The sequence below is a fragment of the Lissotriton vulgaris genome, chromosome 5, assembly GCF_964263255.1.
Source record: "Lissotriton vulgaris chromosome 5, aLisVul1.2, whole genome shotgun sequence".
Lineage (NCBI taxonomy): Eukaryota > Metazoa > Chordata > Amphibia > Caudata > Salamandridae > Lissotriton > Lissotriton vulgaris.
In genome coordinates, this window is record NC_141693.1 from 343,662,698 (window position 1) to 343,676,186 (window position 13,489).

The 13,489-nt window shown below is 40.5% G+C and overlaps 1 protein-coding gene across 1 annotated transcript in view; it reads left to right on the forward strand.

The window, feature by feature from the left end:
* ESPN (espin) overlaps positions 1-13,489 on the forward strand; it is a 1,077,204-nt gene that overhangs the window by 527,285 nt on the left and 536,430 nt on the right. The window contains exon 6 of the mRNA XM_086921582.1: positions 11,475-11,694. Coding sequence (XP_086777708.1) covers positions 11,475-11,694 — 220 coding nt within the window. The remainder of the gene's footprint in view (positions 1-11,474; positions 11,695-13,489) is intronic.

Below are 13,489 nucleotides of genomic sequence, written 5' to 3' on the forward strand. Positions count from 1 at the left end.
GGGCGTGTTCCTGACGTAAGTCCCTGGAGTTTCTTGGGCACGCAATGTGTTGCCGGTTTGGGACCGCGTACGGTCAGACATGAAAACATGGTCCAGAATGCCCCTGAATGTCTATGGCTCTCCCGCGTCTCCTTTACCAACTGCAAAATTATCCCTATCCAATTTCACCACAGTGGTTTAAACAGGTGAATTCGGCATTGAGCCAGTTCCTTTGGGCTGGTGGGGTGGCGAGAGTGGCTCTCCGCACTTGTTTACTCTCCATGTATTGTGGGGGCTTGGCCACATCAGATATCCTGTCTTACTATCAAGCATCTCATCTCTTAGTGCTAAACGAATGGTGGTATGGGGACCGGGGCGACCCGGCCCTACGCCCTCGAGAGATACATGATGGACCCAGACACGTTGCACACTATTCTGTACTCAGCGGCCATAAGGAAGAGGCTCACAATGGTTACCCAGGTGGTCTTCCGGGTGTGGCGCAGAGCTCCACACCGTATGGGGTGGTGGAATAAATTGACGAGGGAAACCCCATTGTGGCAGAATGGGAGGCTTCCGGCACTGGCTTCCTTTCAGGGATTCCGTGGTTGGGACGAGATTGGAATATCGGCACTGGGTCACGTCATGAAAGGCACGACCCTTAAATCGTTCCAAGCACTGAGAGAGGAATAAAATATGCCCCGAACACAGTTCTTTAAATACCTGCAGTTCCGACACGCCTTATCCCCCGCTTTGGTCGGCCTGGAATCCTTGCCCGAGTTTAGCCCCCTGGAAGCTAAGGTGTTCATGGAAGAATTAGAAACCAAGAAAATATCTAATATATATCAAACACTAGTTACGCACTGTTCCTCTCCCCTGGACAGGCTACGGTCGGTGTGGGAGGGAGACGTGGGGGACTTGGAGGAGGAGGACTGGAGGGAAGCCCTGGAGGCCCCGCGGGGGGCAGCGGTTGCGGTGCGCCTGCGCTTTATCCAATTCAAGTACTTACATAGAGCCTACTATACTAGGGACCGATTGTGGAGGGCTGGTCTGATTGCCTCCCCTGATTGCCTGCGGTGTGGCCGTGCAGTGGACACTTCATTCACACGGTGTGGGCGTGTGATAAATTGCTGAGGTTCTGGACCGGCGTATGGGATTGCCTGTCTGAGGTGTTGGGCTGGGACCTCCCCCGATCGCCGAAGCTGGGCCTGCTTCATGTTATGGAACAGGTGGGAGGGAATATCTATAAACGCCATCTGCTGCTCCTAGGCCTTACGGCAGCCAAAAGAGATATAGCTCGGGCCTGAAAGGATCCCAAGGCCCCCTTGGTAGGGGTGTGGAAGAGGGGTTTGGATTTTTATATGGGGCTGGAGAGTCCGGTTTTTGAAGCCAGGGGATGCCCCCGCAAACATTTCAAAATTTGGAAGAGATGGGCGGACTATAGAGGACTGTGGCTGGAACCACCAGCGCAACCAGATGCTGATGCGGGACAATTGCTTGTTGACCCTGGGTGAAACAATACACACACTGACTTTATTTTTACTATGCTCTTACATTCGGACCATGTGGACACTGTGCGGGGAGGGGGGTGGGATCCGTGTGGGGGGTTAAAAGGGTGGGAGTTGAGGGGCAGGGAGTTCGGGGAAGGTCATTTATATTGATGTGTTGCTTGAATTGCTTGTATGTGATGTCTACTCATTTGCACACTGCTCCCCTGACTCATGGAGAGCAGTGCCCTTTTTGTAATCCTTCAACAACAAGAAAATCAATAAAATTTGGTTCTGAAAAAAAACCTGCCTCTTTCCATTCCCTGCACTCCTCCCCTTGCACAGGCTCCAGTTTTCGAAAATGCTCACCATTGATTTACTTTATTTTTTACACTTCACATATATTTGCATTTTATTTTTGGAAGGCACAGAGAGTTTGTTCCTCAATGTGTATAAAGCTGAATAGTCGCTGCACACACATCTCCGTTGCTTTTCAACATGCACTTTAACTTCTTGTTTATAACGCTTCAGGAAGCTTGTGTGCCCTTTAGCAAGTGTGTTTGCTGTGAGCATGTCTTTATCTCAGTTGCACCTTTTCATGCTCTTTGCCTTCAAGGGGCTTCGCTGCGCCACCGGAGCTGGTGGAAGAGAGTCAGCAGGACGAGGCGTCACCAATGTCTCTTGAGCCATCCAGGTTCGGCACTCTGTGGCCGCTGCCTTAGTCCAGCATCTTTTCCCAGTAATGTGCCACCTCTCCCCCTGCATCTTTCAAACTGAGCACGGGCTAGAGTTCGCAGCCGGACCCTACATTATACTCCTGCAGTATGTGGCCATAACTAAACATAAGAGCTGGCAAGTGTAGTATCCCACCTCCTGTTCTTTCTCCCATGTATCTCCTGCTCTACCTCCCATGTTCCATTTAGAATTGTTTTGGTTCTTTCTACTCTGACATTCTTAGGTGAGTAATGTTCTACTGAACTTCAGTTATACCTGGTACCTGTTTGTGGTGGTTGTACAAGCTGTCTCCTTGAATAAACTTCATGCAAGTATCTACTTGGCTCTTCTTGATTGCAACATAATTTGGCGACGATCGGGATACTAAAGCCTGAAGCTAGAAAAGGACCCATTTCTTCTTCTACAATTTAAAAAAAAAAAAAATGAAGTTTGGAGACAGCGTTCACCGTTTCCAGTAAGGACCTATTTAAGGTATTTTTATTTCTTTATATGTGTTATGTTGTAACACCAGCGGCCGTTTCTACCATTTTACGTGCTTTGATTGCACCTGCGGCCGTTTTTCTATCTCGACCTTTCTTTAATTCCTTGAAATCTCCTAGTGTCTACTCTACATGTTCTTCGGGACTTCAGGAAATTGCAACGCACCCATCTGAGACCCCACCGAAACCTTCAGCCTCTTCTCCCCTTCCTTACAAGTATGGCAGTCCTCAATCCAAGAAGAGTGGCTACTACTTCCACATCTATTGCAAAATTTACTTGTGAAAGGTTTTTTAGCAGGAGGTCTTCATGCAAGTATCTACTTGGCTCTTCTTGATTGCAACAGCAAGCATTAAGGCTCCACGCTTCATTGTCTGCCGCCAAGGAACCCTACATCCCTTTGTAGTCATCACTGGCCGTTAGGGGATAGGATCTGCAACTTGCCGGAAAACAATGCTCCCCACCATGTTTGCAGCTATGTTCCGGTTGCGTTATATATTTTAAATGTGCATACACTTTTTGGGGTGGGTCTCCACGTAAATGCAGAAATATATTCAGCCAGAATAGCTGAGTAGTCAATTAGGTGTTTTTTTAAAATCACTATAAAAATAACACACCTCTAATCCAGAATACATTTTTAACTTTTTAACATGGAGACACCTATCCGTTTTTTTTCTCATTTGGAAGGTCCCCATGGCACACAATCCATTTAAATCATGTTTAGTTTTCGGTTTTAGAATAGTTTATTATTACCAACTTAACCCATGCTTGTGACACTGGAATCCGTTGTCTAACACAAACTTTGTTGCATTTTAGTATTGTGCTGTTAACTTTTTTTTCTAAATGATCACTCCATTGCAAACTAAAAAATAAGGAAAAACATAGCATTTCCAACTCCAATAGCTCTAATTTTAACTAGCGTGAGATCAATTGCATTGCAAATGTTTGTTCTTTTTTTCTGTGCAGAACCGCCAGACTTTTTCCTGGTGGTCCCCAACAGAAAAGAAAAGTACATCAGAATGTCTGCTTACATTTGCCCAAAGTTTGCCCTTCTGTTGATGTTAGGTCTCCACTGGTGAAGCCAGCATGGGTGCTGCCGAGAGAACATGATAGTCTCCTGGACTCTGATTAACGGAGAAAGACCGTCAGTTTGGCCGACAGGGTACTCAACCAGGTTTTCAGTGGGGTATCCTGGAGTCCAAATTATAAATGAGACATTTAGTTCACTATTTGAGTTTGTTCCAATGTCTCAATAATTTGAGAACGTATCAAAAAATAACTCAATACAAACCAGTGTGCAACTTAATTTAAGATATTTGCTTGCACAGGTAGGATGGAAATGAGTACTTCACATAGGCAGTAAACTTGCAAAAGAATTGCATTATTTCTTGGAACTTTGTGCTGAAATATATTTATTGCCGCCATTTGCTTGCAAAGATCTAAGCAAATTATTTCTTTGAGTCACCTTTGATAATGTTGAAAATAAGAGAAATCACTGCCTAAATAAGCGTTGAAAATATTTCCAAAGAAAAAGGTATAGTATACATGGACTAGTCTTTGGCTCTCAAAAATGATTTCAATAGTAATTTGCATGCAATATTAGTCTTGTTGCAGCAAAATTAGATCTATCTTTTACACACCTAAATTAAAAATATAAAATCAGTGCATTACTTCAACTCCTATTGTGATTCTCGGTGCAGCATAGCTCCTAAATATTGCTCAAACTCTAAGGGGTCCATTATGATGCCATAGGAAACGGCTCAGACCCTCGATCGGAGCCGTTCCTATGGCATCGTAATCTCCCGTTTGGATTCATTTACGACCAACCCATTTCATTCATGTCGGAATGCATGCTCCCATTGTAAAGAATAGGATTGTGACCGAAAAGTGTTTGGTCGCATACCAATTGCTGGTTTGGGACCTTCGACAGGAGGTCGTTCGGTCCCAGTTCCAGATCGATATCGGACGGACTCAGGTCCGTCCAACATCGAAATTGGCCCCTAAATCTTAAGCAACAGTTCCACAAACAAAGAAGGAATTCTTAAAACAACTGCTCATTTTAAAATGAAATTTAAAACTTCATAAAATATGCTTTCCATATCAAACAACACCCACCTCTCACCTATCTCATCACCAGCATACTAAATATCTAATGGCAATTGTTTAGCCTCGGCTTATCGATTGGCAGCAAAGATTAATATTTTAAGGCTGTGGCTCATTCTGCTTTCAGTTTCAGTGCATGATTTTGTCCATCTGCCGAGCCACACCTTTTCTCATTTTTTACATTCTTACGAACGTGTGACGGCTCCGAAACACATCATATTTTTTAATACCACTTGGCAAGTACATACGATTATAATACAACTCAATTGCCCCCTAAATCAAACGTTATTTTATGCATGTCCACAGAATGCAAACTTTAAGCTGCCCCTTCAACATGTAAGATTGCCATTTGCTGCTTGCTTCCTAATTGACAGCCAATTGAACTAATTGAAGGAAGCAATACTACTTTTACAGACCTCTTAAAATGTTTTTTGTCTCTTCGAGACAGGTAGGTTTCCTCTACATCTTGCAGTTCAGATGCTTCCCAATAACTTGCTTAATAACCTTGGGGCATATTATCAAGAACAGGCGATACATTATAGCCGCTTTTATCGGCAGGAAACCGCCGATAAAGCAGCGATAATGGCCTTGATAATATGCTCTATGAATTCCAATCGAAGCCCATGTTAGATGTGAACACATCTAACATGGGCTTCAATTGGAATTCATAGAGCATATTATCAAGGCCATTATCGCCGCTTTATCGGCAGTTTCCTGCCGATAAAAGCGGCGATAATGTATCGCCTGTCCTTGATAATATGCCCCCCAGTGTCTACCACAGCACGCATCCCAGATTTTCTGCTTGAAGGGCACTAACCGTGAATCTATTATCCCAAAGTCTTCCACGTTGACATTGAGTCCAGAATATCATGCTAATAGAATATATATTAGTAGGGCCGGCTTTAGCGCCGGTGGTGCCTGGTGCCACAATCTTTTTAATGCCCCCTATGACCTCCTCCTCAGATTCCCTGACTACCAACCAGCAAACCGGCCCTCATCTCTCCATAGCCCCTCTTTTGCATACATTTCATTTCTTTTAAAGCGCTAGTAAAGGTTGGCTTTACTAATCGACTAAGCTATCCACTTTAAATACAGATCTGTTCTTTGCAGCAGGCATATTATCCTTCTGCGCTACTTTATGGTGAGGCAAAACTGCCACTAGACAAAACTCTGATTTCTCTCTCTAGTAGGAACATTAATCACAAGATTTGCACAAGGAACTCCGCAGAAGCTACTTTCAAATCGTAAGTTATTGCTAAACACTGCGCTCCCACCTGAGGTCAGAGCCCCCCCCCCTTCCAGTTCAGCAGCCAGTGCGGCAGCACCGGTCACACTGCCCTAAAGCCGGCCCTGTATATTAGTGACATACGTTTACTTTACTAAACGTTACATATGTGTGCCTGGACAATATATATCTATTGCCAAAATACATAAATGTGGAGTTAATAATTGCAAATCTATACTTACCTATATCCACTTAGTTCATCGATATTTTGGTCTTTGGTATTTTGGCCACAATATTTAGGTATTGTGATGTTTCTGTAGATGACATTTCGACAAATAACCTGTTGGACGACATGATTTTGTTAATAATTCCTTCTTCAAAGGATCATCACCGAATATCTTTGTGGCTCTTATTATATGGAACTTTTCACTATTGTTACACAAGTTTGGTACGTATTTTAAAGGGATCACTGGCATAATATCGAATACACAAATATAGAATGGACAAAATATCGAAGAAAAAATATAGAATGCAAAAATATCAAAGTCCTATCTACAAACAGGTAAGTACAAAAATATCGAATCAAAAATGTCGTTAAAAAAAATATAGTGTGTCAAAATATCGATTTTTTTTAAATGTCTTAAAAGTAATTTAAAATGAATGAAATAATAAATATAATTAACTTAAACATACTTAAAATGCTTAAATAACCTTAAAATTATTAAATAATTAATTTAAGGTTAAAATAAGTTAACATACAATTTTTTCAATACATATATATATTAACGTAACATTAATAACAAATATACAATATTTTTACTGTAGGATAGCGGGAGGGTAAATTTACCATTACGACTCCAGTGAGTGCAACTGTAGGGAAAGCTTTGGATAGCGTAGGGGTAAAAATTACTATTCCCACTCCAGTGAGTGCAACAGTAGGGAAAACGTTGGATAGCGGGAGGGTAAAAATTACTATTCACACTCCAGAGAGTGCAACAGTAGGGAAAGCGTTGGATAGCGTAGGGGTAAAAATTACTATTTCCACTCCAGGGAGTGCAACAGTAGGGAAAGATTTGGATAGCGAGAGGGTAAAAATTACTATTCCCACTCCAGTGAGTGCAACAGTAGGGAAAACGTTGGATAACGGGAGGGTAAAAATTACTATTCACACTCCAGAGAGTACAACAGTAGGTAAAGCGCTGCATAGCGTAGGGGTAAAACTTACTATTCACACTCCAGAGAGTGCAACAGTAGAGAAAGCGTTGGATAGCGTAGGGGTAAAAGTTACAATTCCTACTCCAGAGTGCAACAATAGGGAAAGCGTTGGATAGCGTAGGGGTAAAAATTACTATTCCCACTCCAGTGAGTTTAACAGTAGGGAAATTATATTAATAACAATAAATTGAATATCAATACCAATAAAACATTAATTAAAATGAGTTACCAATTTAATATTATGTAATAATTAATTAATTACACATACAAATAAATATTGGTTATTAAAAATTAATTACCTATCCATAATTAATTAACAACTAATTCATTTCCAATAACAAAAACGAATTAATAAAAATGAATACCAATTAATAATTAGTTAACAGAAAATTAATTATCAATACACAAAAAGTATTTTTAATATATAATTAATTAAAATTAAATTACTTCCCACCCTATTCACCTATAAACCCACAACCCGCTACAAAAAATAAATTAATAAAATTAACATAATTATCAATTAATACAATTTAATTACCAATTAAAATTAATTAACAATTAAATTCAAATGAATACCAATAAATAAATAAAACATTTATTTAATTACAATTAAATTACCTCCCACCCTATTCCCATATAAACCCACAACCCGCTACAGAAAATAAATTAATAAAATTAACATAATTATCAATTAATCAATTAATAAAAATTGATTACCAATTAAAAAATAATTAACAATACATTTAAAATAAACAGCAATAAATAAATAAAAATATTTAATTAATTACAATTAAATTACTTCCCCCCTATTCCCCTATAAACCCACAACCCGCTACAGAACTAAAATGCAAAATTAAATTACAAATAATTAGTAATTTCTAAAAATTAATATTTAATTTAATATAATTAAATTACTTCCCACACTATTCCCCTATAAACCCACAACCCGCTACAGAATTAAATCACGCAAAAATGTAATAACATAAAATGCATTACTTAAAACAAATTACTAAAATAATATACACTTTTCACGCATATACTAACATAAAAACACTTTAAAAAATTCGATATTATTAAAAATTCAATATATTTTAATACCTATATTATATACTTCGATATTTTGACTTTCTATATTTTGAAAATCGATATTAAATTACTTACCTTCAATTCGATATTTTTCACCACTATATTCTGTCCATTCGATATTTTGTCCATTCTATATTTTTACTTCGATATTATGGTAATTCAATATTTTTAATTTGATATTTTGTGTAGTTACCATTTTAAAGACATATTGTGTATGAGACAGTTAATGAATTCATAATGAGTTTTAGTCAGATCTGCAGATTCTCACACATTTTTATCCTCATGGCCCTGGCATCAAATACCACAGAAAACAATGATGGGCTTTACTTTGTTAATGAGAGATGGTATGCTATATTCATTGTACCATAATGCTGTTCTTAACTCTTTAACAGTAACCAACTATATGCTTAGCTTTACTATCTCACATGGACGTAGTTTTATGTTTTTTCAGAATCATAAAACTTTTCAAGGGTTCACCTGGAATGCTGTGTCAGTCACAGCTTTCCATGTGTAGTCCTTGAAAACATTTGTGAATTCTATTTTTGGTGTAGGTGATGGTATTTGGACAGCGTTAAATTGCGCTCAGGCTATATTTGTGCCATGTCGTGTGTAACACCTTTATGCAATGTCGCATTTGTCCTCATCTTTTTTCGCCTGTGAACAAAACATTGTTCTCTGTGGAGACAACTCTACCCTTACAACCATTCGAACCTCAGGGTAGTGGCATTCCCTCCACTGGAAGGGAAAAGGATTTGCTACAGCCCTTGTTAGGAACGCCAATGCAACAATTCCTAGAGTGGGAGAGGGTCATAGGGAAGTTTTGAATGGCGACAAACTGCATATGGGCATTCACAAACATTTCAAGGGTCAACACACCTTGAAACGCCCACTCTGCACACATTGCATGCAATTTACTCCCACGGAATATTATATAGGTCATTGTTTCTTGTGAGTAAAGGGGAAGTTCACCTTTTATGAATACCTTGCTCTTGTAAATACAGTTGTTTGCATTTGTTAATCTGATTTTCTAACGGGAACCTACCGGCGAATAAGTCCTTTGGGGCCCACTTACAAAGGTACATTTGGTTAGTAAATATAAGTTTATGATTATGATTGATGGGTATCATGGCAGCTGTAAATAGTTTTGAGAGTGACGTTTTCTCTGCCACAGGCACACTCTCCACCCTCGTAAATCCCACTCAAGGGACTTTTTTTTTTAGATCTGAGTTCAAAGGTGTGGTTTGCCCTGGAAGTCTGTGAAATCGGTAATCCCACTCTAGGGTTTGGAAGAGGAATTTCCATGGCGTAATTTACCCTTGAAATTTGGGAATGACCAATAGCATGCACATTTGTAGGCTTCCCCAAACTTCACTCCCACCACTTTCTATCAAGTAAATGTTTTCCATTAAGGAAATCAAGATGAGTGGGCATATTCACATAAGTCTACATTTAACCTGTGTGGACTTCTCCGCTATAGAGACCTCAGCACAGTATGAATAGGAGAGTTTTTAAAAAGTGACACATCATTCCTAGAAATACACTTGGAAACCTGCACCTGGCACACAGGCATACGTCTGGGAATGGTTGTGAATTGCCAAATACAGAAAAGTACAGTCAGGTGGAAGCATAAATCTCCTCCTTACTTTTCCTGGGTTTCATTTCGAATAGGGCCCTATGTGTTAAAAATAACTAAACAGTTTGGGGCCTTTACTGGAATAGTTCTTGTTGGCCAGGTTCGGCAAATACAAGCTAAACACTTCTTAACTGGACACAGGCTTCAGTCTAAAAACCTGGTACAGTGGTACCAACAATAGAAAGTCGATGCATCATTTTATTGCAGGTAAGATGATGTTTCATAAAGAAAGACTGTATAAGACTGATCTGAGCACCGTGGTTCAGCGCTCAACCAGGCACTGGGAGACTGGGAATGTTCTCCGCCCAGGTTGTAATGCAGCCTGGGTGGAGAACATACACAGTGCCCATGACTGTTTGGCCAACCCGAGATGGACGGCCGAACAATCATGTGCTCTTAGTGTGCCCCCACTCCTCCCCCTGCTTTAGCAGTTCTGCCCCGCCCCGCAAAGACACTGCAGCAGGAGAAAATAAAATGATAATAACACCAAGTTATTATCATTTTATTATTCCTTTATTTCACTGCTGCAAAGCAGTGGGGCAACGCCCCTCTGCCTTAGCGGAGGAGCCGCCACTCGTAGTGGAACAGATTGAAATGTTGACAGAATGGGAGGAATTTAATTACATCTGTGACTTTTGAACAGTACCTCGAGCAACCAAATGTTTCTCCGCTTATCAATAGGAAATTACAGCAGTGCATAAGGTGAGATATCAATCAATCAATCAATCAATCAATCAGGATTTATAAAGTGCTGATAATATCCTGATAGGGCATCCAGGCGCTTACAGGCCCCAGAGGCTAATTTGAACAGCCAGGTCTTGAGGGCCATCTGGAATTCTGGAAGTGAGGTGATGGTCTGGCGGTGCGTGGGGAGGCTTTTTGAAGTGTATGGGTAAGGCTAACATTATCAACAGTAAGGAAGCCAAATTAGGCGTGTACAATTGCATAATGTCCATCTGCTACAGTTGTCATTTCAAAATTCTGTAAACTATCCTAGAAATTTGTGCGAAGAATAGTTCCTATACTGTACAGCATACTGTTGCATACCTCAGTGACTTCATAGGTCAGACAATATATCTTAACAGCAAAAATTTGCATGAAACCCGCTCAGAAGATAATGTAAGGTTCAATTTGGGTGAGAATATTTGAGACCCATATAGTGTTAACTGTTTGAATTGAACACTCATTGCACCTAAGCAACCATAGGTGAAGTACCAGCTCTCATTGGTGAGCATGCTGCTTTGACCAGAGATAGGTAAGTAATGGGGTAAGAATGGCTATTTAAATTTATTTCAAACTCAATTTGTTGCCTCTCCTTTGATATGAGGCATTTGCATCTTGCTAGCCTAATGTGAACTAGCATGATATGTGGTGGATAATGCAGTTCTGTGATTTTTTAAAGAAGACTGTGAATAATTAAGCTTCTCTATTGCACACATATACTTTTAATAGTTTGTTGAAATATATCATACTCTAATGTCTTCTATAAGGAGCAAAGGCTTAAAATCCAAACTGAACCCAACTTTCTGCTTTTTAGAGCGTGGAACACAGAGTCCTCTCCAGAGACCCATCTGTGGATATGGAGTTCAAGCAGCCAGATTCTGGCATGTCGTCTCCAAACACTACTATGTCTGCGCCTCAACCACACTTTGACATCGGGTCTCCTTCCAGTACTCTGTCGAACTATGACTCCTGCAATTCCAGCCAATCCAGTACAGGAGAGAAGAAAAACAGCCAGCATGGTGTCCAAGGGCCAAGTAAGTATGTCAGACAGTCGGCACAATCCACAAGTTGGTCAAGACTGACTTGCATATACCTGTGTCTGAACTGGTTGGCGAAGTGAGATAAAGAACGATGTGGATGCAACCCAGATCTGTGACTGGGGGTGAGTGTCTGAAAAGTTTCAGTGTACCGTCCATCATCTCCTTGTGTTTGCTTTAATCCACAAGTTGTGGCCTCTCTAATGGCAAATTATAGCTATATTCTGAGCGATCTCTATTATATAATGCATGTCTAGCATATGTAGAACAATTTATTTAAAAAATATATATATATATATATATGTCATCTAGGACAAACATTATCTTTAATGCTCCAGTCTATAAACTGTGACACTCTAACCGATGTGATGTGATGGGGGCCAAGATGTACAAGAAACAGAAGTGCAGCTTTCTCGTACACCTCAAAGGTGTCTCTGAAAACCAATATGATTTTGCCAAAATGTGCATTCAAAGGCAGAACTAAAGCAAACTCCAGTGTTTGAAATATGTATATAATAATGTGAAATAGCAAATGGTAGCAATGGACAATGGGTTTGTTACATGGACAAAATATAGCCCCTCTTTTCCAATGTTCCGTAGATGCAGGGCTTTAAGTGGGCTGGGTCTCACCGGGTCTGAGCACCGGCAGTTTTTTTAAGGGGCCTCAAAACAGGTCTCTATCGGGCTCTGTTTTGTGCCCTGGCACAGGTGGTCTGTTTTTCTCCAGACTGCATGGACCGCAGGCACATTGATGTGCGCCTGCTCACACTGCTTACTTCTCACTAGTGGAGAAGTTACAGCATGACGTCATGCCAGGTGAACGTTGTAGGAGAAGGGAAATCCTTTAAAGAGAGTCATTTTCTCTCTGGGTATCCCTTCTCTTTTTGAAACTCAGGACCAGCAACATCGTTGTGGTGTCAGGAGGGCTTTAAGTGGAAGCTTTTTCAATATTATATACAAGAAGCCATAGTTGATGCTTATTTGTCATATGCAACTAACGACTATTGACAAAGCCAATGTTCCTGCCCTGTTGTATGTATGATGTTACTTGTCATCCTACACAGAAAAGGGGAGAGGGTTAAAAACAACTCTACCACCCCGAACCCCCTAGTATCACATATAGACATAAAGGGGTGGAGAGGAAACAACCTCAAGTAAAAGATGAACAAGCAGTGGCACAATTATGTGTTATGAAAAACTGCCCTCACTCACTCACACACAAATGTGTGTGACATGCTTCATCATCGGGTCTGCTTACAAAATGCCCTGGCATAGCCACGCACAGGGCGGAGCATAGGGAGGGGGAACACAAAACTCAATAATGGAGACAAACACAAATGTGACAAACAGTGTTCACAAAAGAAAGTGTTAGACCAAGACTGGGTAAAGTGATAGAACAAGGTGCAGTTCCTAAAATACGAATACCTACCTTTCACTATTTACATTTTTGAACCTTTCTACCACGAGTGCCGCCATCTCCCCACATCTTTTGGTTTTCAACGTACTTCTGGCCCATTTTGGCGGGCACCCATCCCAAAATGTCTTACGAAGAAATTGCCAGCACCACAGCCAATCGGGCTGATACATTTGGTTTTACCCCAGAAGAAACCAGTCGCATTTACTCTCTGATTCAGGAAGTTGATCCCTCTTCCACGAGCACCTTTTCCAACCCAAGTATGTTGAGACAACTACTTTACACTTCTAAGAGAATCATCAACCAACGTCTACATGCTGGAACTCTAATTAGATATCACAAAGACCAACGTATTCCAAGAGGTTTACGCATCGCCTT